The 26,280-nt window shown below is 46.0% G+C and overlaps 1 protein-coding gene across 5 annotated transcripts in view; it reads left to right on the top strand.

The window, feature by feature from the left end:
• The first annotated feature begins 578 nt into the window (after window positions 1–578).
• Window positions 579–26,280, top strand: part of RCC2 (regulator of chromosome condensation 2) — a 36,415-nt gene continuing 10,713 nt past the window's right edge. For 2 of the 5 annotated variants that reach the window (XM_035119141.2, XM_035119137.2), the window contains exons 1-8: window positions 958–1,186; window positions 5,650–6,035; window positions 11,418–11,511; window positions 18,026–18,169; window positions 20,189–20,320; window positions 21,539–21,627; window positions 24,615–24,729; window positions 24,870–25,036. In XM_035119141.2, coding sequence (XP_034975032.1) covers window positions 5,688–6,035; window positions 11,418–11,511; window positions 18,026–18,169; window positions 20,189–20,320; window positions 21,539–21,627; window positions 24,615–24,729; window positions 24,870–25,036 — 1,089 coding nt within the window. In that variant the 5' untranslated portion in view covers window positions 958–1,186; window positions 5,650–5,687. Of the gene's footprint in view, window positions 823–957; window positions 1,187–5,649; window positions 6,036–11,417; window positions 11,512–18,025; window positions 18,170–20,188; window positions 20,321–21,538; window positions 21,628–24,614; window positions 24,730–24,869; window positions 25,037–26,280 lie in introns of those variants that run through there. The other 3 variants (XM_035119138.2, XM_035119140.2, XM_060276258.1) reach the window with 3 other exon arrangements.

The following is a 26,280-nucleotide window of genomic DNA, read 5'->3' as shown; positions in this document are numbered from 1 at the left end:
TCTGTGGACAAACGCCGGCTCCCGCGGCCTGAAAGCAAGATGAGCGCCACAACCCCATAGTCACCTTTACCTTTTTTAAAAAAAAAACCCTCCGCAATATCCTTTTCTTTGAGGTACTCAGAAGTTTCTTCGTGCTTATCCTGCCCCCCGTCTCTCTCCGCAGCCAAGAATCGTGCTTGCTGATTAGCCCTGTGCCATCCGAAAGCTGGCTGTCGCCTTCAGGATTCCCAAACCAGAAAGCACTCCATTATTTGCCATCATCAGCTCTATATAATTCGCTATTTGGCTATTGGTATTGATGATTGTATTATAGATGGGTATTGTTATAAGGAGGCTATTGTTGGATCGTAATGGAACACTAATAAAAATTATTACCAGAAAGCACTTTCTTTTGTTCCAAAACAAAACAAAACCCCCAAGCCCTTCTTTTGAAGTCATCCAGCCCTTAAGGCGGTGCTGTGCTGATAAAGCGAGCCTCTTCTGGCTGAGCTTCCCCCCTCCTCCTCTCCGCTTCTCTCCTCCTCGTCTTCTTCCTTTCCTGCTAATACATGTGTTTCTTGTTTTCTACTGTAGCATATGCAGTGCGGGCTCATATTTATATTTTAAGTGGATCTGGTGGGTGGGCTCTAAGGAGCAGCCTCTCCCCCCTCCTCCACAGGAAGTAGTCCAAAACATTAAAAAGAGAGAGAGAGATTCCCCCCCCTTCTCTTTTTACTTCTTTCTTTTCAAAACCATCCTAATAATTAAAAGCAATCATTTTGCAAGGCGACTGCACCTCCCAGCTTGAAATCTGATCCTGACTGCTGTTGCAAAGAAAGTTGTGTGAGTGTGTGTGTTTGGGGTTTTCTCTCTCTCTCTCTCTCTTTTTTTTGCAAGATGCGCGGAGGGGGAGAGTAAGGAGGGGGGTGATTTTTTTTTCCTTTAAAAAAAAAAGGGGGGAAGGAAGGCGGATCCACGTGGTTTAATCGGAGACAGACAGAGATCCCATTGTTCGCAATCAATATATATAAAAAAAGAGGCAGCCGGGGCTTTGGAGTGGGGGGGCCCAAGAATTAGATGCGGGAAGATTCGGAACCTGCGTTCAGACGTACATCTTGCAATAGGAGGATTGCAACCAGTCGGTATTTCTGATTGAAAGCGGGAGGGGAAAAAAAAGACGACGACTTTGCGACCCAAGAAAGCTAAAGTTTGTTCTGTGTTTTCTTTTTTCTTTTTTCCATCTCCTGGTTTTGCAAACTAGCACATTTTTTTTTAAAAAAGGTGGAGTGTTGGGGGGGGGGAGAGAAGCGGGTGCTGCTTGAAGATTTGGGGACAGGAGTGCTTTTTTGAGGGGATGGGGAGAAATTTATTTCTTTTTTTAAAACCTTTTTCCAGCAAAGGCCCAATCAAAAACAAAATAAAAAAGGACTGGAAATCGGGACGGTTGAGCTTTATTTATTTTTTGCACCGTGAATTGGGTGTTTTATTACCGGGTTTTGGGGAGGCGGGGGGACACACACGCGGATTTAGTTGCACCGGGGGGGGGCAATAATAGATTATTACTATTTTAACAGGAAGGAGTTAAGAATCAGGTAGGATTATAAATATTCTCTTGTTTATTCAAAAAGTCTTTCTCTTTTTTTGCACTTGAGGGGGTTGGCCCCCGCCACCCAAAACAGTGGGTGTGTAGTTTTCTTAAGGAGTTTCTAATTTTAAATCTGATTTTAATTTTAATTTTTTAAATGAACTGTTAAAATACTCCGGGGAGAGGAACAAGTTCTCCCAACACTTTTACTTTTTAAGAATCCATCCGGTTTTGTGTTGCAATGGTTTCGTTAAAGACTTTTGTGCGTTTGCACGAGGTGGGGGCTTTCTCCCGCACGTTTTGGCATGGAAAACCTCCCTCCTTCCAAATTTAAGATTTTAAATTGCTGTGCGTTGATGGGGAAGGGGCTTCCTCCCCCCCCTCCTGCGCTTTGTTCTGTTTTCAATACATTTGGGAGGGGGGGGGCGAACAGCTGCGTGGTGTTTTTTGGGTTGTGTTTTTTTAAAAAAGCAATTGAAAAGTTGTGTATTTATTCCAGATATTTGTTTCTTGGGGTGGTGGGCAGCAATCGGGGTGCGGAGGACACCCCCTCCAATTTCTCATTGCATTATCTCCAATTTCTCATTGCATTATCTCCAATTTCTCATTGCATTATCCGTTTAACGAAATCTGGTGTGTTGGTGCAGGTCAATTTAATAGTTAATTTCCAAAATTGCTGGGCGAGTCTCTCCCCGCTTCTAAGTGTAGCAAACACTGAGACGGTGAGAAATAAGTTTTTTTCTTGTATGTGTGTTTTTTTGCTGCGGGAGGGGGGAATTCCCTGGTTTAAAACCGGGGGGGGGAGGCTAAATTGGAGGAAGGGAGTCATCTATTCAAAGGGGTAACTTTAGGGGATATTTAGGGTCTTATTTCCCTTCCATTGAATGGGGGTTGGGGGGGGGTCAAAAAACCCTCAGTTTTAAAGTATGGGGCTTGACTCAACCTCTCTTGATTTTATAGGGGGAGCAAATATATATGAAAGTTTGGAGTTTAGCCTAATTTGGTGAAGAAATTAATAGATTTTTTTTTAGGCAACTGGGGAAGGGGCCTGGGCTCCCTCATATTTTATGGGGTGCCAGGTTATTTGGGGGACTCTCAGCCCTATATTTGACCTACAATGGGGAGTTGCTGTGTTTTCCTGTGAGGTGTCCTCCCCCACAAAAAAACCAACCCTTTCCCTTTTAAATTTTGGAGAAGCATGGGCCATTTGTAAGGGAGGGACTGTGAGTTTGTTAACACCCAACCCCCCTTTTTTATATATATATATAAAATGGCATGTTCTGTATCCCCTAACCTTTTTTGGTGGGGTGGAAAGGGGAAGGAGGACTTTGGAAATGGTGTGTGTGTGTGTGTGTGTGTGTGTGTGTGTGTGTGTGTGTCAGTGGGTGCTCCCTTGCAGCCCTAAAACTATAGCGCCCCCAAAATGGGAGAGGTTGGTTTCGTGCTAGGGGGCTGGTTGTGTTGGAATGGGTTGCCCCACTTTTTGTTGAGTGCTTTACGGAGCAAACCTCTGGAACACGGCAAAAAAATTGATTTGAGTTTTATTTGGGGTCGGTGTCTAAGGCCTAGTTTGTGAATTTCCCCTATTCACACACCAAACTCTGGTTTTGTGACTTGCAAGGGTGCCTATGTGAAAGGGAATCAATTCCCTGCCCCACATATTGCATTATTGGGGGGCGGGAGCAGGCTGTCTAGCTTCCCCCTCCCCATACTTAAAAAAAAAGTAAATTATTGGGGTTTCCCCACCACCACCCACTGTTAGGATGGCTTTAGCCCTTGACATTATTTCCCACCTCCCCGATATTTATGAGTGTTCTTACCCCGAAATCTTTTTGGGGTTCTTGCTTTTTCACTGCAGGGTAGAGATATTTTATAGAGGGTCTCCTTCTATTTGGCTGGCCAAATTTGTTTCATTTTCTAAAGGCCATGTGGGGTTTAATGTTTGGGGACGGGTTGAGCTATTAGCCAGCCGTTCCCCCCCTTCCCCCAAAAAACCTGTCTTTATTTTGTGGGGTTATCACTCCCTCTTTCATATATGGGAGTTTATATTTCCCCACCACACAAACACAAAAGTTTTCCTTCGTAGCCCCAGGGGCTGTTGTGGGGCTACTGCCCTTGTCCCCCCCCCCCAGTTTTTTGTGGGGTGAGAGTTTGAGGGGTGCACCTTGTGATGGGTTTGTGGGGTGGGTTCCCCCCCAAGGGTCCCTAGTGGGAAGCCAACTTGGTGGGAATTTCTCCCCATAAACCCCACTTATAATTGAATGGAGGGGTTTCCTCCAAATTGGGAAGACTGGGGATTTAAATTGTCCACCTCAATGTGGGTTTTTTTTGGGGGGGGGAGATAATGTCCCCTCTTTCAAGGCTGGCATGGGAGGGGGTTTACTCTACTTCACCCCACTTCTCTGAAGAATTGGGATAAGGAAGTTCATGTACTTAAAATTTGACAGCCTTTGGAGGGGTGAAAATGCCCCTTTATCCATAAAGTTGGGGGTGTTTTATGAAAGGGAAAAATAAAATAAAAAACCAACTGTTCTGGTTTTTGTTTTAAACACCCACACCCCAATTTTAGAGGGCGATCTACTAACACACCCCCCCCAATAATTTGAACTGATTAAATTTTTGGGTCCCCTATGCAAAACCCTTCGTTGTGTGTTTTGGAGTGGGGGTTAAGCATTTGAATGGGCGGTGGGTGTCCATCCCTCCATTTCATAAGAAATGATACTTTCCTTTGTTGCGTATTTTAAGAGAGTTCTGCCATCTTCTTTAAAAAATATGCAGGAAAAAGAGGTGGGCAAGGTAATAGGGTGTTTTTTTTAGTTAAAGACTTTGAGGGATTTCCCCACCCCCAAAACCATCAAGTGGAATATAAATTCCGTGAAATGAAATAAATTTCACTTTTGTGGTGCTTAAATAGTGTTGGGACTAGGCCCTAGGAGAGACCCAGGGTTCAAATTCAGCCACGAAGCGGACTTGGGCCACGGCTGCTCAATCTCGAGCCTGACCTACCTCACAGGGTTGTTGTGAAGATGATCTCGTGTTTGCTTCCAACTTCACAAATCTGTGAAATGGGGAGTAGGACTTATGTGTGCCTCCTTGAGTTCCCTAAAAGAAAAAAGGCAATAAATAAATAGCATCCATGAAATTGTGTATTTGGAGAAGAGGAAGAGAGCTAGGAGCCCCTGCCTCAGTTCCGCCCCCCTCTGGTGTTCTGTTTACATTTATTAATTTCACAAAATTTATACACCCCATGATGGTAAGGGGGGGGGGAACCCTCAAAAAATAAAACAATGCAATTTTCAGTAAAAATGGTGAAAAGCATCTATTTATAACATTTTTAGAGTCTTCTTCCAAGACTCGAGGCAGCTTACAACAAATGAAAACACGGCAAATAAAAATACAAAATGCTGGGAAACATTTAAAAGACGATGGTGAAAAAAGTAATTAAGTGATTAAATAAGTTTCGAGGGATGTAATAATGGAATACTGAATGGTTTAGTTTATGTAAAATATGATATGCAAAATGAACCATGGAAAGAGAAGAAAGGAAGTCATTGATATTTTAAGGAGTATTCTAAATTGTAAAACAGAAAATTTAATGAAATTTGTATTATTATTTTTTAAAGTAATGAAACGGTGTAATTGAAAACGAATCTACCCCCTGTTTCTCATATTTTAAGACATACCCATAAAATAAGCCATAGCAGGATTTTTAAGCATTCAAGGAATATAAGCCATACCCCGAAAATAAGACATAGTGATAGGCGCAGCAGCAATGCCGGCCGCGGCAGGAGGAGGAGGAAAAAAAATAAGACATCCCTTGAAAATAAGCCATAGTCTGTTTTTTTGAGGAAAAAATAAATATAAGACATGTCTTATAATATGAGAAACACGGTATTAAAGTACAGATAATAAATCAGTGATGAACTCAAAAGGGTTCAGGACACACATCAGTTATGCCGTGGTGGCCTAGTGGTTAGAGTGTAGGACTAGGAAAAGACCAATGAGAAAATGAAATGAATTCTGCAGCAACACCGCTTTCCTCTCTCTACCCCCCCCCAATTGATTCCTTTCCCCCCCTTTTGCAGGCAGGACGATCCGGGGCGGTTGAAGGCGGGCGGCCAGGATGCCCAGGCGGAAAGCGACGGCAGCTTCCTCGGCCACCTGGGACGGTGCCGGCAACGGGACTGGAGGCACGCGCAAGCGGTCCGCCCTGCCTCGCGGGGGCCCCCCTCCGGGGAAGAAGAAGGCCCGGGACGGAGGGGGCAGCGGTAGCAGCAACGGGGGTGGCGGCAGTAGCGGGGACGAGCAGGACGGGCTGGCGCTGCCGCCTTTCCCCGTGGCGGCTGGAGGGGGCAAGAAGTCAGGCCGGGCAGGAGGAGGACGGGGCGCTGGGGAGCAGCCCGCCCAAAACCAGGAGTCTCCGCACGCCGCCGTGGTGGTCAGCGAGCCGGAGCACAGCAAGGAGCGCATTGTAAGGAGAAAAGCGGTCAAAATATTATTTTTTGTGGGGTTTATGTGCTGATCGCTAGCGGTCTAAGTGGCTGGAGAGCGTGGGTGGGAAAGAGGGAGGTGCTGCGATGGGGGACCCTCCTGATTGGGGGGTTTCCTTGTGTTAGGGGGAAGGGATAGGGAGTTGGGGACCCTCTGATTTGGGGGGTGAGGGGTAACTTATTTAGAGGTAGGCAGAGCACTGATACTTTGAAGGGGGTTATACCTTCTTTTGGGAGGCAGGTGGCGCTGTGGTGTAAACCACTGAGCCTAGGACTTGCCGTTCGGAAGGTTGGCGGTTCGAATCCCCGCGACGGGTGAGCTCCCGTTGCTCGGTCCCAGCTCCTGCCAACCTAGCAGTTCAAAAGCATGTCAAAGTGCAAGTAGATAAATAGGTACCGCTCCGGCAGGAAGGTAAACGGCGTTTCCGTGCGCTGCTCTGGTTTCGCCAGAAGCGGCTCAGTCATGCTGGCCATATGACCTGGAAAAAACTGTCTGTGGACAAACGTCGGCTCCCTCGGCCGGTAAAGCGAGATGAGCGCCGCAACCCCAGAGTCATTCGTGACTGGACTTAACTGTCTTTTACCTTTACCTTTTTATACCTTATTTTAGGGAGGAGAGATTAGGAGTAGGGGACCCCCTATATTAAGGGGAGAGGGTAGATTATGTAGAGAAGGGAATATTGGCAGAGGGGGTCCCATTCACTGAGAAGGAAGGAGTATATTGTGAGTGGAGGGTCCGAGTCTACTTGGAAAGCTGTTCATGTTGGCTTGGGGTGAGGACAGGGACTTCCCTTTTGGGGGCTGGAAATTATAGGGCAGCCTTCAGGTGCTTGGACCCCAAATGTATGGAGGGCAACAGGTTGAAGGCAGATATGGGGGTGCCTCCATCTTTTGGGGATGGAGGGCGGAGAGGATGGGAGCCTTCGCTATCCTGTCACCATCTCCCTCTTCCCTTGCGTTGCAGAAAAGGGAAGTGGGTGGGTGGTAGATACTTGTGCAGAAATGACAGGCAAAGGCTGTAGCTAGCTCAGGAATAAGAGGATTGTAAGCCAGTGCCAGCCCTACTCTGAGTAGACCCATTGAAATTAATTGACGTGGCTAACTTAGGTTCAGGCAACTGGGACTGTCCCCTTACCTGAGGCTTTGGGTCTGAAAAGGCCCCATTCCATTTAAATTGGCCCTACATTCAGAACAATGAGGACCAGAATCTTGCTTGATTTTTTTTTAGGGGAAGGGCCGTGGTGTAGTGCTTTGCAAGCTGAAAACCCCAGATTCGGCCCCTGCTATCACCCAGGTATGGGTGGAAAGGCTCCCTGGCTGAAATGCTGCAGAGCTGCTGCCAGTCAGTGTCGACAATACTGCTAGGGAGCAGGCCAGTCCTCTGAATCGGTATAAGGCAGGTTCTTAAATTCCTGTGTCTTTGTGGGAAGAGGCATAGCTCAGTGTGAGAGCCCCCGTTTTGCGTGCAGAAGGGCGCAGGTCCAGTCCCCAACAGCACCTCCAGCTAGGAACAGACACCCCTTTCCTAAAACCCTAGAGAACCACTGCCAGCCAGTGTTGACAACACTGGGCCAGATGGGCAAATGGTTCAAATCGGTACAAGCCTCCTTTTTGTATTCCTCTGGCAATGATCTCGAGCTTTTCAATTTCAGCCCCTTGCACTTTCCATCAGATATAGGCTGCGTGCCCATTGGAGCAGCAAACTAGCAAACTTCCTCCTGCCCCCCCAGCCCCCCCAATACACACAACACACTTGGAGAACTGGAGGTGGCGGTGGCGCTAGTTGGCATCCGTTGCTGTTTGCAAACCCCAAAGGCATAGCGTGCAGCGATTCAAGATGTTAGGACTGGCATGCCAGTGTTATAGGGCCACTTTGGGGGGGGGGAGGTTTTCCTCCCCGCTTGGCTCTGGGAAGCCACTTGAGGATGCTGATGCTTGCCCTCCGCCCGCTAGGAGGGGCTGGAGGCTTGCCTGTCGGACTGCGTGAGGGCCCACCCACCCCCTTTCTCCGGCAACGTAAGGGAAATCCTTCCCCCCCCCATCCTCCTCTGCCTTTTGTCTGCCTCCAGGCCTGCCAAGGCAAGACCGCAGTGGAGGGAGAATGGGGAGGGGGGAGGGACAAAAACCAGTGGGCTGTTTCCTGCTTGTTAAAACAGCCGGGCTAATTTAAAAGGGGGAAAAAAGTTGCCGCTTTTTGGCTGCTGGAGCACCAAACTTGCTTCCACATTGCCAGCTGCTAGAACCCCCGGTAAAGGGCAGATCATTGCTCTTGCAGCTGGATCCTGTTTGTGGATTTCCCATTATGGGCAGCTATGAGGACTATAAAGAAGCTGGACCATAAAGAAGGCTGATTGCCGAAGAATTGATGCTTTTGAATTATGGTGCTGGAGGAGACTTGAGAGTCCCATGGACTGCAAGAAGATCAAACCTATCCATTCTTAAGGAAATCAGCCCTGAGTGCTCACTGGAAGGGCAGATCGTGAAGCTGAGGCTCCAATACTTTGGCCACCTCATGAGAAGAGAAGAATCCTTGGAAAAGACCCTGATGTTGGGAAAGATGGAGGGCACAAGGAGAAGGGGACGACAGAGGACGAGATGGTTGGACAGTGTTCTCGAAGCTACGAACATGAGTTTGACCAAACTGCGGGAGGCAGTGGAAGACAGGAGTGCCTGGCGTGCTATGGTCCATGGGGTCACGAAGAGTCGGACACGACTAAACAACAACAACAATGAGGACTAAGGTGTTTGCCCGGCCTGATCCATCTCCAGCAGGATTCTTACGATGTTCTTCTGCAGTGTGACGCAGGATGCCTCTGATGGCCGGTTGCTGGCAACTGCTGATGGGCAGAGTTTTGGGTCTTCCTTGAGGGTTAACTTTTGAGTAGCCCCAAAGGACAGGATGCTAGACTTAAGAGAGGCCCCCTCTGGCCTGGTCCAGTCATAGGAACCTTGTTGCTTCTGTTCAGTGCAGGCATCCCCAAACTGCGGCCCTCCAGATGTTTTGGCCTACAACTCCCATGATCCCTAGCTAACAGGACCAGTGGTCAGGGATGATGGGAATTGTAGTCCAAAACATCTGGAGGGCCGAAGTTTGGGGATGCCTGGTTTCTCGATTGCCGGAGGCAGCAATGGCCGCCAACTGATGGCTTTACAAGCGGATTGGGCAAATTCACAAAGGGCCTTGAGACCATCCGTGGCTTCTTACTACGATGGCTATGCTCTGCACTCTGCACTCAGAGGCAGCAATGCTTCTGAATAACAGTTGCTGAAAACCACAGGACAGGGAGGGCTCTTGTTCTTCATGCAGTACACAGTCCAACTATGGAACTCACTGCTGGGTCGGAGGAGCACCGGAAATAGCTTGTGCTCAGGGGACTCCTACACATGCGCAAACGCTATTTCCGGTGCTCCGCCGGTGCACTTCCTCTGGAAGTGAATTCCAGCGGGTTGGGCTGGATGACCCTTTGGGGGGGGGCTATTCCAACTCTGCCATTCTTTGCTGAGCATTTGACCTAGCCTGTAGCTTCAGTCAGATCTGATCAGTGTTTAGAACTCCGATATATAATCTAGGCGCCAAATGGCTCCTTAAACAAGGGTTAAGGGTAAAGGTAAAGGGCCCCCTGACCATCAGGTCCAGTCATGTCCGACTCTGGGGTTGCGGCGCTCATCTCGCTCTATAGGCCGAGGGAGCCGGCGTTTGTCCGCAGACAGCTTCCGGGTCATGTGGCCAGCATGACAAAGCTGCTTCTGGCGAACCAGAGCAGCGCACGGAAACGCCGTTTACCTTCCCGCCGGAGCAGTCCCTATTTATCTACTTGCACTTTGATGTGCTTTCGAACTGCTAGGTGGGCAGGAGCTGGGACTGAGCAACGGGAGCTCACCCCGTTGCAAGGATTTGAACCACCGACCTTCTGATCAGCAAGCCCTAGACTCTGTGGTTTAACCCACAGCGCCACCTGAGTCCAAAACTGTCTATTTGCCATTTGGGAGGGCCAGTTGTATTTTTTCTACTTTTTTTTAATGCTTTATTGGTTTTCAAAACAAAACAACACAAATCAACAGGGGAAAAAAATCAATCCAAAATTGATACAGTGGTACCTTGGTTTACAAACTTAACCCATTCTGGAAGTCCGTTCTTAAACCAAGGTGGGCTTTCTCATAGCAGTGGGGGACTCAATTTACAAATAGAACACACTCAACAGGATGCGGAACATGTTCTTAAACCAAGGGAAAGTTCACAAACCAAAACACCTACTTCCGGGTTTGCAGCGTTCTTAATCCAAGTTGTTCATAAACTAAGCTGTTCTTAAACCAAGGTACTTGTTATAGGTAACAAAATTATTAATATCCACATGACTTCCAGTCCCCCCCCCCTCATTGTGGTTCCTAAGTTATATTTATTAACTACACACTTAACTTTATCTCTCCTAAGTTGTTTCGGTTATGTTAATTTTATAAAATTTCTCTTATTTCATGCAGAAAGTCAATCCAGGCCTCCCAGAGAATTTATATTTTTACAATGTTCTTTTAGATAAACTCTGCATATGTCCCACTCTATTAAATATTTGGTCAGTGTCATACTGATCTTACTGATAGTCTCGCTAATTCTGCGTATTCTTGCATTGTGTTCTGCCAATCTAATTTGGATGGAATGGACCTTTCCATCCCTTTGCGATTAGAATTCTAGCTGCTGCTATTGCGTACATAAATTTTTTCCTATATTTCTTTGGAATTTCATTGCTGATTTTGCCTAGCCGGAAGGCTTCAGGCTTCTTCGGAAAAGAACATTTCAACATTTTTAAAAAGTTTGTTATATATTGTTTCCCAAAGCTCCCTGGTTTTTTGGGGGGGAAGTTCCACCACATGTGGCTCATAGTGCCTTCCGCCTCCCTGCATCTCCAACAAATGTTTGACCTAGATTTCTACATTTTGGCCAGGGTCCTTTACCTTTACCTTTTACAGTTGTTAGGTACCATCTGTAGAGCATTTTCATGAAATTCTCTTTGAAATCATAGCATGCGGTGAATTTCAGACCCTCCCTCCATAACCTCTCCCATGATTCCATTTGGATGTTATAACCGAAATCCCTGGGGCCAGTTGTATTTTTCAATACTGTACAACTTTTTGGTTCCTGAAATTCGTTCAGATTTCACCGACAGGATGTGTTGTTAATGTGTGAAAACGGGCAAGATCCAAGGATCCCCAGGCATGCACCTCCAGATGGTGGATACATCAAGCACCACCCTGGGACCCGGGCATCTTCACAAGTGGCCAATAGCCAGGTGCAAAACACCCCTGACGAATTTCAGGTGCTGAATCTGATTCTTTTTCTTTTTCTCTCCCACCTTCTCTACCCCTCATAGAAGCTTGAAGGATCCAAGTTCAAAGGGCAGCTTCTGATATTTGGAGCCACCAACTGGGACTTGATTGGCCGTAAGGAAGTGCCTAAGCAGCAAGGTAGGTTTTCCAGATTATTTTTAAGGTGGAAAGTTTGCCCTGTGCAATGTTGCTCTCAAGTTCGTTTTGTTTTATTTTTGAAAATAAATTTTGTTTGGTTTTACAAGGGTACAGTTATAACAATACCAATAAATATCAACGTTTAGAGCTTCCTCTGAATCTCTAGGCTTCCCTCTATCTTCGTCAATCTCGGCCCTCCAGATGTTTTGAGACTACAATTCCCATCATCCCTGACCACTGGTCCTGCTAGCTAGGGATCATGGGAGTTGTAGACCAAAAACACCTGCAGGGCCGAGATTGAAGAAGCCTGCTCTATCCCCTCCTATTGTCAACGTTTTCAACTGCATATTATTTCATAGTGGTGCCTCTGGTTATGAACTTAATTCGTTCCGGAGGTCCGTTCTTAACATGAGGCACGTTTTTGCTAATGGCACATGGCGCGCGACTTCCGCTCGCATCCAGGGGCAAAGTTTGCAACCGGGAGCATCTACTTCCGGGTCAGCGGAGCTCGTAACCCGAAGCGTTCATAGGGAGGATGGTAGATAACACTAGGTTCCACTGTATTTTCAATCTGTCCATAGTACTTGTTACATTACAAGTGTTATTACAATTCTGCTAATGTTTTCACCTGCTTACAGTGGTCTCCTAAATAAGCACGCCTTCTCCATTCCGGGGAATTGGGGTACAATTCACACCAGCCCCTTAGGCCTCCATTCAGCTTCGTTGTGGGCCTCAGGCTGTTCAAGCGTGAGGCCCGCAACTTGAAGGCCAAGGGTGCCCCTGAGCATGTGCAGATCTCAGCTTGTCCCACTGCCTGTTAACCACGGCCCACTCCTTACAATCTAGGGCAGCCTCCTGAAAACTGGCGCCCTCCAGATGATTTGAACTACGGGCAGGCGCACAGCCCCTGGGAACTGTAGTTTCCTCTTCACAGAGTTGTCATTCCCAGCACCTTCCATGCGCTGCAGTTCCCAGGAAGTCGTATGTGCATTGGATAGGCTTTAAATGTGGAGTGTGGGTCCGCCCTACGACTCCCAGCATCAGCTGAGATCTCTGCAAGGGGTTGGACCACATTCCCCTTGGGATTTCTTCCAACGCTGCAATTCTATCCCTGACTACTGGCTATTCCACACACACACACCCCCGGGAGGGGGCGGGTAGGAATTGTAGTTTTGTCTGCAGAGCCCCAGACTGGACAAGGCTGATCTAAGCACATTTTATAAGCATTGTTGTCGCAGCATGTACAGTGGTACCTCGGTTTAAGTACACAGTTGGTTCCAGAAGTCCGTACTTAACCTGAAGCGAACTTCCCCATTGAAAGTAATGGAAAGTGGATTAATCCATTCCAGACAGTCCGCGGAGCACTTAAACTGAAGCGTACTTAACCTGAAGTGAACTTCCCCATTGAAAGTAATGGAAAGTGGATTAATCCGTTCCAGACGGTCCGCGGAGTACTTAAACTGAAGCGTACTTAACCTGAAGCGAACTTTCCCTCTGAAAGTAATGGAAAGTAGATTAATCCGTTCCAGACTGGTCCGCAGAGTACTTAAACAGAAAGTACTCAAGCCGAAGCGTGCTTAAACCGGGGTATGACTGTATTTTCAGGGCTAGACTGCTCCTGAAATTATTTTCTCGCGGTGCCTCTGTTCCTTAATGGTTGTGTTTTAGCGTGCCGGGGGGAGGGGGGGTGTTTCTCTCCCCTATTATTTATCTCTTTTTTTATGGTGCTTTTTTTCCTTTCCATTTCTCTAACCATCAGCTGCTCTTCCGTCAAGGCTCTTAGGCCTCATGACAATAGGAAAAACTGAGCTTCGATTTTAGGTTGGGTTTTCTTCTTTTTTTGAGATGAAAAATATTTAATCATCCGGCACGGTCATAACTTGACTATTGCTCTGTCCTTCTTGGCTAAGGGGAGTTGTGTGAGCACCAGAAAGATTTATTATTATTGTTGTCGTTGTTATTGTTATTATTACCAACCAGTGGACCAGCTTACCTACGAGATTGCTGTACCCCGTATGTGCCCACTTTAATCTGTGGAACTGGCCCTGTCAATAGTTACCACATAATCCCCTCTCTGCATTTGTAACAAATCAAGTTTTTAGTGTGGCAGCGCTGCCCTTCGGAACTCCTCGCCCATTGAACCCAAGCAGGCGCCTTCACTGCTGAAACCCTTTTTGTTTAGACGAGCCTGCCCAGACCTGTAGAACGGCGATGTTTGTTTTAATCTAGTTTTCTAGTTTGTTGCTGATTTTATCCTTTTAAAGAGGAGCTTGCCTCTGAATGCCCTTGCTGGAAATCACATTGTGGGGGTGGGGATAGCTGATTTTGCCCTTCGGTCCTGCTTCCCATTGGGGTATCCTGTTGGCCACTGGGAAAAGAGGACCGTGGGGCTGGATGGGCTTCCATAGATCTGTTCCAGCAGAAGGCCTCTACTGATGTCTAAACCACTGAGCCTCTTGGGCTTGCTGATCGGAAGGTCGGCGGTTCAAATCCCTGTGACAGAGTGAACTCCCATTGCCCTGTCCCAGCTCCTGCCAACCTAGCAGTTCGAAAGCACCCCAGTGCAAGAAGATAAATAGGCACCGCTCCGGCGGGAAGGTAAACGGTGTTTCCGTGCGCTCTGGCTTCCATCACGGTGTTTTGCTGTGCCAGAAGCAGTTTAGTCATGCTGGCCACATGACCCCGAAAGCTGTCTGTGCACAAACGCCGGCTCCCTCGGACAGAAAACGAGATGAGCGCCGCAACCCCATAGTTGCCTTTGATTGGACGTAACCATCCAGGGGGTCCTTTAACTTTTACCTTTTTACGATAGGTCTGTTCCTATCGTATGCCTCTACTGCTGTTGCTAGGTTTAAAGGTAAAGGTAAAGGCACCCCTGACTATTAGGTCCAGTCGTGACTGACTCCGGGGTTGCGGCGCTCATCTCGCTCTATTAGTCGAGGGAGCCAGCGTAGAGCTTCCAGGTCATGTGGCCAGCATGACTAAGCTGCTTCTGGCGAACCAGAGCAGCACACGGAAACGCCGTTTACCTTCCCGCTGTAGCAGTACCTATTTATCTACTTGCACTTTGACGTGCTTTCGAACCGCTAGGTTGGCAGGAGCAGGGACCGAGCAACGGGAGCTCACCCTGTCACGGGGATTCGAACTGCTGACCTTCTGATCGGCAAGCCCTAGGCTCTGTGGTTTAACCCACAGCGCCACCCGCGTCCCTGTTGCTAGGTTTAAGCCATGCTAAATAGATGGGACTCTCCCATATCCAGGGGTAGTCTACCTCCAAATTCTGCTCCCTGGATTCTCAAGCAGGGAGAGCATTGCTGTTGCTCTCAGGTCCTGCTTGCAGGCTTCCCATAATAAGCATCTAGATTTGCTACTGTTAGAACAGGATGCTGTCCGACGGGGGAATTGGCTCACTGGCTCATTAAGGCACGCATTTTAAGCTGCTGGTCTGTATCAAAATGCAGATTGGGGTGGGTGGGGGGGTGGTGGACAGCGTTGCTACCCTGCAGATTTTTCTTATCACTGGAGCGGACATCTGCCTCCCAGCTCAGACTGTGGTCTCTTTGTTTGGCGTCTGGCTTAAAAGACATCTGAGCTCAGGCTGTGATCTCCAGGAAGACAAAAGGTGGGGGGGGGGGGAGAGAGAGAGAGAAAGGCAGGCATGCAGAAGGGAGATGGGGGTGCAAAATGTAGACAGGGCATGTTGCGATTGCAGAAGGGCCCGAGGGTCTACCCCTGGCAATTTCCTGTTATACAAAGAAGTGCAGGAAACAGAGGTGAAAAACAGACAGGCCAACAGACAGACATGGGAAGGATGCTACCAGCTGCAGCAAATGATGAATGAATTAATGATCAATTAGTCCAGTCCGGTGGGAGGCAGCGCTTTTCCCCCTGACTTGGAGGGCAGGTGTAAATGCATGGCATTTGGGGCCCAGCGGAGAAAATTATGGCTTTGCAGCTGGAGGGTGTGTTTAGCCATGGTAGAAATGGAGCAGCCCTCCCTGTAAAGAATGGTGGCAACATTTGGGACCTTTTAGTTTAGTGCAAAAGGGGGGCAGCATCAGCTAGACCCGTCTTTTATTTTTTGTGTCTGTTGAGTTTCTTTTCTTTTTTGAGTTTTTCAGTTAATATAGAGAGCCGGTGTGATGCAGTTGGTTGGAGTGTCAATACTAGGGCCAATATTGGGAAAGGCCAGGGTTAAAATCTCCCCCACCCGGCTAAAAAGTAAACTGGGTGAATTATGGGCCCGGTCCCTGCCTCTCAGCCTAACCTACTACATGGAGTTGTTGTGTGGATTCACACAACCTGCTGCCTGGTTGTGAATAACAAATAATAATAAACAAAAGTTTGCAAAAAGAATAAAACGATGAGATGATCGGGGAGGAAAAAAGCCCAGTTAAAAACAACTGTTTAAAACAGGGGTCAGCAAACTTTTTCAGCAGGGGGCTGGTCCGTTGTCCCTCAGACCATCTGGGGGGCCGGACTGTATATTGGAAAAAAATAATGAACAAATTCCTATGCCCCACAAATAACCCAGCGATGCATCCTTAATAATAAAGTGCAAGTGTCTCTGGGTCCAGTCCCTGTGTCTGTGGGATTGCGCTACTGCGCATGTGCCCCACGGACAGCCGTTGGGACTTGTAGCGCAGAGACTTCAGACGGCCGGGCGGAACTGTTGAAGCGGCGGGTGTGCGCGGGCACGTGGCGGGATGCGCTCTGCGCATGTCCCCGAGGTTGCTAGAGCAACAGGTCTGTTCTAGCACCCGTTAATTTAACGGGCTTCATGATACTAGTTTTAAATAAAAGCACACATTCTACTCATGTAAAAACACACTGATTCCTGGACCATCTGTGGGCCAGATTTAGAAGGCCTTAGTTTGCCTACCCATGGTTTAAACCAAGGATCCCCAAACTTCAGCCCTCCAGATAATTTTGGACTACAATTCCCATCTTCCCCGAAAAACTGGTCCTGTTAGTTCCATGTCCTGTGATCATGGGAGTTGTAGGCCGAAACATCTGGAGGGCCGCAGTTTGGGGATGTCTGGTTTAAAACATTCAGGGGAAATAGTTAAAATCAGCAATAAGCTAGAAATCCAGATTAAAATGCATGTCAGCATTCTATGTGTCTGGATACGGGCATGCTCGAAACAAAAATGTTCTTTAGTGGGTTCCGGAAACAACATTGAAGGTGCTCTTCTGATGTCAATAGGCAGGGAGTTCCAAAGTGCCACACAAAAAGATGGATTCCTTCCAAATGTGGAATGGGTGTCTTGTAGTAAGTTTTAAGCTTACTGGAAATGATATATAATGAAATGAAAAGGGTGTTTAAAATGACCTTCACTTTAAAAAACCCGAAGCTTTTCTTTTGGGAATTATAGGGACAGAACCACCTAAACTGTATAGAAACTTATTAATGTATGTGACTACAGCGGCAAGGATGTTACTTTCCCAAAATGGAAAGAAGCAGAAGTCTCAGCAAAGGAAGAATGGATACAAAAATTTATGGAATATGGCCAGGGGTCAGCAAACTTTTTCAGCAGGGGGCCGGTCCGCTGTCCCTCAGACCTTGGGGGGGGGGCGGACTATGTTTGGAGGAAATAATGAACGAATTCCTATGCCCCACAAATAACCCTGAGATGCATTTTAAATAAAAGCACACTGTTTCCCGGATTCTGGGCCTTAGTTTACCTACCCATGGAATATGCAGAAATGGCAAAACTTACCGGAAGAATAAGAAAACTTACCGGAAGAATAAGAATAAGAAATATGTTTATAAAAGAATGGAAATGGTTTATTGAATACTTACAGATAAATTGTAAGTAGATAAGAGCATTGGCAGGATGATTGTAATAACCTACAGTTTTATAAGAGTATATATTTACAGGAGACGAATAAATGAGCTAATTAAGTTAAATTGGATATGCAGACGATACTAAAATCTAAGGAACTTCAGAAAGAGGGGGAAGGAAGTCAAGTTTTGAAATGTTAAAAAATGATTGTAAAATCAGTGAAATGTATAAACTTGAAAAGCATAAATAGCATTTCAAAAGACAAATGTGGAATGGGTGCTAGGTGGAATTTGTAGACAGTTTCATTTTCACAGTTCAAAGAGGTCAAGTGGGCTTTTATGGGGCAAGGCGATCTCATAGGTTAACTGGTCCTCCAAGTAGTTAAGGTTTTCATATCCCAAGAGTTGTGCAGGTCTCTGAGCCAGGAATGGTATACTGTATCCATGCAAAATCCCTCCCGTTTTTCGTAATTGATTTGATTGGTTTTGCTGCGTTCGTTAGTAGCTTTGAGTCATTTTTACGATTAAGGTGACATCATCATAATAGCAGGTAACAACTGTTCGTTATTATTATTAGTCATTATTGTGGGTTGCCTGCTGGAAAATATGTGCTGTTGGAAATCTGCTTTTTGCACAGGGGGGGGGGGGGCTGCTCTCAACAGGACTGCCTCGGCCCACCACCTTGTTTTATTAAAATTATTTTTAAGGCATTACCACCTTCCCTTGCAGCCGCCTACAGGAACCTGGGCCAGAACTTGTGGGGGCCCCACAGGTATGGCTCCCTCTCGGGGGTCCAAGTCCGGACGGTGGTCTCGGGGCCGTGCGCCGCTCACAGCCTGCTCATCACCACCGAGGGGAAGCTTTGGAGCTGGGGTGAGTGACTTGAATCTCCCGCAGGGAGCAGGGTGGATAAAAATCCATGATTTTTTAAAATAAAAAATAAAAAAAATTGTTTTTTTTATTTAAATTGGATTTTTAAAATAAAATGCTTTTGGAGGGGGGAAAATCTTTCTAAAGATAGTTTTCTATTTAAGTTACATTATAGCCCAAAGGCTATTCATCAGGAAATAAGGATTTGTTTTAAGTTTTTCATGTGTGCTGAAACTCAGTCTAAGGGTCATATATACAGTATATCATTTAACCACATCAGTTAACAAACATGGATACATATGCTATGTTATTGTTTCAGTTTTGTTTAAATTGTTACTAAGGAAATGATTATTTTTCTCCTACCAATAAAGTACAGCAGAAAAGGTGTCCAAATAAAAACAATAATGTCATAATTACCTGTCCTTGTATTTCTAATAGTATAATAATAATAATAATAATAATAATAATAATAATAATAATAATAATAATAAATTTTTATTTATACCCTGCCCTCCCCAGTCAAAACCAGGCTCAGGGCGGCTCACACCAATAAAATTACAATAAACATAAAAAGCAATTGATTAAAATTCAGTATTAAAATTTAAGTTTAAAATGCAGCCTGATTTTAAGTAGTCCATAAATCCAAGCCATGAGGGAGGAAAACACAGGGGTCAGACTAAGTCCAACCCAAAGGCCAGGCGGAACAGCTCTGTCTTGAAGGCCCTGCGGAAAGATGACAAATCCCGCAGGGCCCTGGTCTCCTGTGAAAGAGCGTTCCACCAAGTTGGGGCCAATACTGAAAAGGCCCTGGCCCTAATAGAGGCCAATCTAGCCACCTTATGGCTCGGGATCTCCAGAATATTGTTGTTTGTGGACCTTAAGGTCCTCCACGGGGCATACCAGGAGAGGTATGTAATCAGTAATTTTTCGATATAACTGTAAAAACTACTCTGAAAATTTATTACTCCAAAAATGAAATCTTTGTCTGGTTATAAATATTAAGATTATACCATCAAGAATGAGTCTTTCTGTAAAAAAAAAAAAGATTTAAATCAAGTCTTACTGACTAGTGATTTAAATTGTGATTTAAATCAAATCCACCCCGGCAAGGAGTAGTTTGCATTTGGTAGTTTGCACTTAAAATAGGCAGCGCTAGACTCAGTGCTGCAGTGGTTTGAAAAATGCATGTTCGTAAATCTCCCGACTCTTCTGCATTCATATATGTCCTTTGGAGCTAAAACCGGTTGGAGGAAACCCTGCTTGTTGCAAGGGAAGGTTGCTCAGTGGTTAGAGTGGCTGCTTGGCATGCTGAAGGACTCGGGTGCAGACCCCAGCAGCATCACCAGGTAGCGCTGGGAAAGACCTCCCCCCCGCCCAATCTGAAATCCTGGAGGGATGCTGCTGCTGCCAGTCAGTGTAGACAATACTAACCCTAGATGAGGCTTTATTCTTTGCATGCAGAAGGTGCCATGTGACTGCATCTTCTGGGGAAGGAATGAGGAAAAACAGATAGTAAACAAAACAAGCAAACACCATACAATAGATTATAAAGAATAATACCTGCCTTTTTTGTACTTTTTTGTACGGATGTTATTATGTTCATTTATTGCATATTTTTTGCAAGATCAATAAAAATGTTTTGGGAAACAACCCCCCCCCCAAAAAAAACCCAGTGGCATCTCCAGGGCTAGAATCTTTATTTTTCGTGGGACCCAGTAGCTCTACAGCACAACTCCTGCTTTGCATGCTGAGAGTTCAAGGTTCAAATCCCAGCATCTCCAGGGAAGAGTCGGAAAGAGCCCCTTCCAAAATCCTGGAGAGCTGCTGCCAGTCAGTGTGGGCAGCGCTGAGCTAGATGGACCCCCCCAAAAAAGTTCTGATTTTGAGAGTAGGCAAAATTCACCGCTTGCTGGCCTCCCGATTCGGCAATAGCTACTGCTGCTGTTCTTTAAAAGCAAGTTGCACACCAGTAATCTGGGCTTCGCAGTCATTGTGTATGTGTATGCACGCCTAACTCTCTAGGACGTAACGACAAAGGGCAGCTGGGCCACGGAGACACCAAGCGCGTGGATGCCCCAAAGGCCATCGAAGTGCTCAGCAGCGAAACCATCGTCTCGGCAGCCTGCGGCCGCAACCACACACTAGCCCTGACAGGTAGGAGAGGTGCCGTCCAGTCTGTGTATCCGTGCGTGCTTTTACCTTCCACCGTGCCCTGCTATTGGCTGAGCTGCTCTGATGTCACAGAATGCTCACCAGGGAGGGAAAGCAGCCAGGAGTAGAACGTTAAGGCGGGGAAACAGCTGTTACAACGAGAGGCACAGAGTTGGTTTGGGGAGAGGGAAGTCTTGGACAGGGCCTAGGAATCAGAGGTGCCGTTGGCAGGTGTGGAGTCCATAGCTCAGTGGCAGAGCACCTGCTTGGCATGCAGAAGGTCTCTGGTTCAATCCCCAGTGGCATCTCCTAGTAGGGCTCCTGCCTGAATCCCCGGGGAGCTGCTGCCGGTCAGTGTAGGAGGTGCTGAGCGCAGTGCACCCAGTGTACCTTCATGTTCATGCTCTGCTGTATTCAGAACGATGAGGACTGGAAGCTTGCTGTATTGTCAAGGAAAGGACCATGGCTCGGAGATGTGCTTTGCATCCAGAACGTTCCGGGTTCGATCCAGGCAGCAGAGCTGGGAAACTCACCTGTCTGATGATCCCAGGAGAGTCCCTGCTGCCGGTCAGAGTCGCGAATCCTGAGGTCGGCTGACCCATGGTCTGACCTAGGCAATTTTCCTTTGCCGCTGTTTTGAAAGGGCCACAGAGTCAAAAGCAGTGGGTGCTTAAGGAGATAGCAGAAATCGATGGGTTAAAGCTGACCGGAAGCCCAAAGGCGGCAGCATTATCAATTTACGATGGGGTGGGAGGTTCGCAGGCTGTGAAGGACCTGCTCACAAATTTATTGACAGCTGCACGAATTACGATAGCTAGGAAATGGAAGGGGCAAGCAGAATATAAAATGGGCGAATAATACAAAGATTTGTGGGGTATAGCTATGAATGATAAATTAACATATGCCATTAAAGGTAAGACGGGGAATAGGCAGGAGAAGTGATTTTGAAGAGATATGGAGGGTGTTTGTAGAATTTGTACTGTTAAAACGGAAAGGGGGGGTCAAACTATCGCAAGAGGTGTTGAAAATTTGGGAGGCTGGATAGTTACAATGGAATGGTCTCGGGGATGGGGGCGCACATTCTTATTCTTATTTATTTATGATTTTTACCTTGTCAAAATAAAATAAATAAAGCAGTGGGGGCGAGGGAGGGCTTTGGCTGTGGGTCTCTGTAGCATGGTGTGAAAGCGGAAACTTGTTTGTCCGACCTTTCTGTTTCAGAGAGCGGTTCTGTGTTTGCCTTTGGAGAGAACAAGATGGGTCAGCTGGGCCTGGGGAATCAGACAGACGCCGTTCCCAGCCCCACACAGGTAGGCAGAGGGACGGCATCCTTATTGTTATTTATTGAATTTATATACCGCCCTATACCCCGGAGGTCTCCGGGCGGTTCACAATATATAAAATCAAAGTAGGAACAATAACCCAATAACATCCCCCTAAAAAAGAGCCACATTCTAAAAGGGTGTTGGATGTCAATAAGATCAGCCTGGCGCCTAAAGGTATATAATGAAGACGGCAGGCGAGCTGCCCTGGGGAGAGCATTCCACAGATGGGGAGCCACTGCAGAGGAGGCCCCGTTCTCGTGTTGCCACCCTCCGGATCTCTGGAGGAGGAGGGAAACGAAGGAGGGCCTCAGAAGATGATCTCAGGGTCCGGGTAGGTTCATATGGAAAGAGGGAGCCCTTGAGCTTTTGCGGTCCTGAGCCGATTAAAGCTTTATAGGTCAAAACCAGCACTTTGAATTGGGCCCGGAAACTAACTGGTAGCCAGTGTAGTCTTACCAGGATCGGTGTAATATGCTCAAACCGTCTTCGCCCTGCCTAGCATCCTGTCTCCCACCCCACACTCTGTTCTTGTTATTTTAAAAAAAGGCAAAATTGAGAACATAGGAAGAGTCTCCTACCTGAGGCCCAATGGCTCATCTAGTCCAGTATCCAGTTCTCAATAGTGGCTGAGAAGTTGCCTCAGGGAAACCAGCAAAGCAGGATCTGACCACATGAGCAACTCTCCCCTCCTGCGGTTTTCGGCAACTGATAGCATAGCTGCCTCCAACCGTGAAGACATCAATAGCCCCTTCCTCCATGAATTTGTCTAATCCCCTTTAAAAGGCATCCAAGTTGATGGTTGTCACTGTGGCAGGGAGTTCCACAGTTAAACATGGAGAAGGACTTTTTATCCGTCTTGAACCTCTTCATTGGATGTCCTCCAGTTCTCATGTTGCGTGAGAGGGAGAAAAACGTTTCTCTAGACACTTGTTCCGTGTCGTGTGCAATTTTCATAAACTTCCACCCTGTCACGTCTCACTCACCTTTTCTCACTCAACTTTAAATAGTGACGTTATGGGACTCAGTATAGCCCATTTAGACTCGTAGGTCTGTAAATTAGCTCTTGCCCCATCTCGATGTGCTAGAAATAGTTTTGCCACCTGGATTCTGTCGTCGTCGGCCCTCCATGGGAGGTTTGGGGGAGGTTAACATGAAAACGGGGCCTTTTTAGTGGTGGCTCCCTGCTTGTGGAGTTTTCACCTCAGGGAGGCTTTTTTGCCGCCATTTTTTTTAAAGGGTTTCATGGGGGAGGGGTCTTCGTCTTTTAATTTATCAGTGGCCTTCAGTGGGAGGGAAGTTTTACCCCTTCCTTATAAAAACATGAAGGAGCTTTTAGATTTTTATTCTATGCCGGATTTAATGTATGTGTTAATTAATTTGTTATATGTTGCTTTGGGTTATTTTTGTGTTTGTGTCTGTGTGTTTAAAAAGCTAACCAATAAGTTTAATAAATAAATGGCTTTCAAAAGTGTCCAAAATACAGAATTGCTCTAAGGCAGGGATGGGCAGACTGGAGCCTTCCAGGTGTTGGGAGACTGCTGTCAGACATCCTGCCTGGGGGTGATGGGAGCTGGACCACAGCAGCACCTGGCAAGGCCCCATATTCGCCCGCACCCTCCCCCCCAATCACCGCTGCCACTGTAGAAGAATGAGTGGGGCACCTGTTTGAAAAGCAAACTTCGTACAAATCACGCTGACCGGATAAATTACAAGCATTGATTTACTTCATAAGAAATTAGGTGCTTGCTTGGTTGTAAAAAAAAAAATAGCAAACCTCACAGTGCTTTGCGAAATGAATAAAATAATTAAATTACAGTGGTACCTCGACTTACGAAGGCGATCCGTTCCGCAGCGCTCTTTGTAAATCGAAACCTTCTGTTGTCAAAAGCATCCATTTGCGCATGCGCGATTTTGCGCTTCTGCGCATGCGCAGAGAAAAGACTTCTTCTGGGTTTGCCGACTTCGTAAGTCGAAAACTTCGGAAGTCGAGGCATTCGGATGTCGAGGTACCACTGTACCGGATTTTAAAACCCAGTTAAAAATGATTGAAAATATTTGTGGGGGTTTTCCCAACTTCATCTGCCGTTCTTCTCTGGTAGAGACTTTATCTTATTTCCATCTCTGGGCCCATGGCATCCATGCAGCGGTGGTCGCATACATAAATAGTCTTTTATGGCTAAAATGACTGGAAGAATCGGAATCAGGAAGACCAAAATTTTAATAAGGAATGGGGAAAATTTATAACCTATCTTAAAGACCATTGTAAAACAGTTACAGTGGTACCTCTACTTACGAATGTTTCTACTTACGAATGGAGCTCCGTCTGCCATCTTGGATGCGGTTTAGATAGGATTTTTTTCTACTTATGAATTTTTAGATAGGGTTGCTTTTACTTACAAATTTTTTCTCTCAATGCATTCCTATGGGATTCAACTTACAATTTTTTTCGACTTAGAAATGTGCGTTCAGAACGCATTAAATTCGTAAGTAGAGGTACCACTGTATAATCGTTAGTAGGGTTGGAATATCCCTTGTAGTTTAAGGGTGAATTCTGGACACAATAGAGATGTAAAAGATTTGGGTCGTCATAAAAGATGCAGAAGGAAGTGATAAATAACAGGACCTGCAAAGGGGAGGATGGAAGACCAGGAGATTCCGAGGAATCTTGTTTTTATTATCTATGTTTGATATATGACTGTACAATTTTAATCTGAAAAAGCGAATAAATTTTTTTAAAAAAACTAAAAATGTTTTTTATGTAAAATTAACAATGAGCTAGAACAGATGGATTCCTTACAAATGTGGAATTATTGCTGTGGCACCAGTTCCACTGATGTACAGTTTGAGTGGACCTAATGAATTGCGAGACGGTCGTGCCTGTAAGCTAGCTAGGCGTGTGACCCTTTGGAGAGGTTTTTGGGGGGCCGCCGTGTCTTTCAGCCTTTTCTAACACCTCCCCCCTTTGTTTTTAGATCATGTACAACGGGCAGCCGATTACAAAGGTGGCGTGTGGGGCTGAGTTCAGCATGGCAATGGATTGCAAAGGGAACTTGTATTCTTTTGGTTGCCCCGAATACGGACAGCTGGGTATGCCATTAATTTTCTCTGCTAACTTTCCTCCTTGTTTTGGTGGCGCAAGGGGGGGGGGAACCGGGAGAGGGGAGCCTTCTCCTTCCTTGTTGTGTCCGTTCCCTTAGTGTCTCTCTCTCCCCCCCCCAAAAAAATAGGGCACAATTCGGATGGGAAGTTCATTGCCCGAGCCCAGAGGATAGAATATGACTGCGAGCTGGTTCCCCGCCGCGTCGCCATCTTCATCGAGAAGACAAAAGATGGCCAGATCCTGCCTGTGCCAAACGTTGTGGTGAGGGATGTTGCCTGCGGGGCAAACCATACGGTAAGACTTGGTCATCCTCTGCTGCCTACAGGTGAAACTCAGAAAATTAGAATATCGTCGAAAAGTGCATTTATTTCAGTAATGCAACTTAATTTTTTTTATATTTTTTTACAAATGCTTTCTTTGGGAAATTCCACAGTAATAAAACAAATAGATACAATAATACAAAAAAAACATCGCTGTTACATTTCATTAATTACATTCCATTTATAATTGGCCTGCCTAACGACAAATAATTACAATTACAACAAATAGAGGCTTGACATATCTTGCTTTGCATGTCACGCATCTATCTCATATATTGGTTCCACCTTTTAAGTTGCATTACTGAAATAAATGCACTTTTCGATGATATTCTAATTTTCCAAGTTTCACCATTGCGGCCAATGAGAGTTGTCGTCCTAGTCAGTAAGACTTGATTCAGATAATTTTTTTACAGACTCATTCTTTGCTGGCATCATCTTAATATTTACAACCAGAGGAAGGTTTCAGTTTGGGAATAGTAAATTTTCAGAGTACAGTGCTACTTCGGTTTGCGAACTTAATCCGTTCCAGAAGTCCGTTCTTAAACCGAATCCGTTCTTAAACTGAGGTGCGCTTTCCCTAATGAGGCCTTCCACCGTTCATAGACAGAGGTAAAGTTCGCAAACCAGGACACTACTTCTGGTTTTGCAGAGTTCATAAACTGAATCGTTCTTAAACAGGACTGTTCTTAAACCGAGGCACAGTGGTACCTCGACTTATGAACGACTTGGCAACCGAATTTTTCGACTCACGAATGGGGCAAATGGCCGCACGCTTACGAATTTCTCAACATCTGAACGGAAACCACGGCGGTTTTAGATAGGGTTTTTTTGACTTACGAATTTTTAGATGGGGTTGCTTCGACTTGCAAATTTTTCTGTTTCCAATGCATTCCTATGGGAAATCGCGTTTCCAATGGCGCTTTTCGACTTACGGATTTTTCGACCTACGAAGGTGCCTTCGGAACGGATTAAATTCGTAAGTTGAGGCACCACTGTACCACTGTAGTTTTTACAGTCATATCAAAAATTACTGATTTGGTTAAACTATTAGAAATAATACATAGACCGATAATTATGAAATTATTGTGAGGTTTAATAAGCTAACTGTTTCTATTTGGATAACTTTTCTGCTGTACTTTATTGGAAGGAGAAAAAAATCATTTCCTTAATAACAGTTTAAACAATTTATTTAATTCTGGTAAGGTAAAGGTAAAGGGG

The sequence above is a fragment of the Zootoca vivipara genome, chromosome 6 (assembly GCF_963506605.1).
Source record: "Zootoca vivipara chromosome 6, rZooViv1.1, whole genome shotgun sequence".
NCBI lineage: Eukaryota > Metazoa > Chordata > Lepidosauria > Squamata > Lacertidae > Zootoca > Zootoca vivipara.
This window is presented reverse-complemented; position numbering and strand designations above follow the sequence as displayed.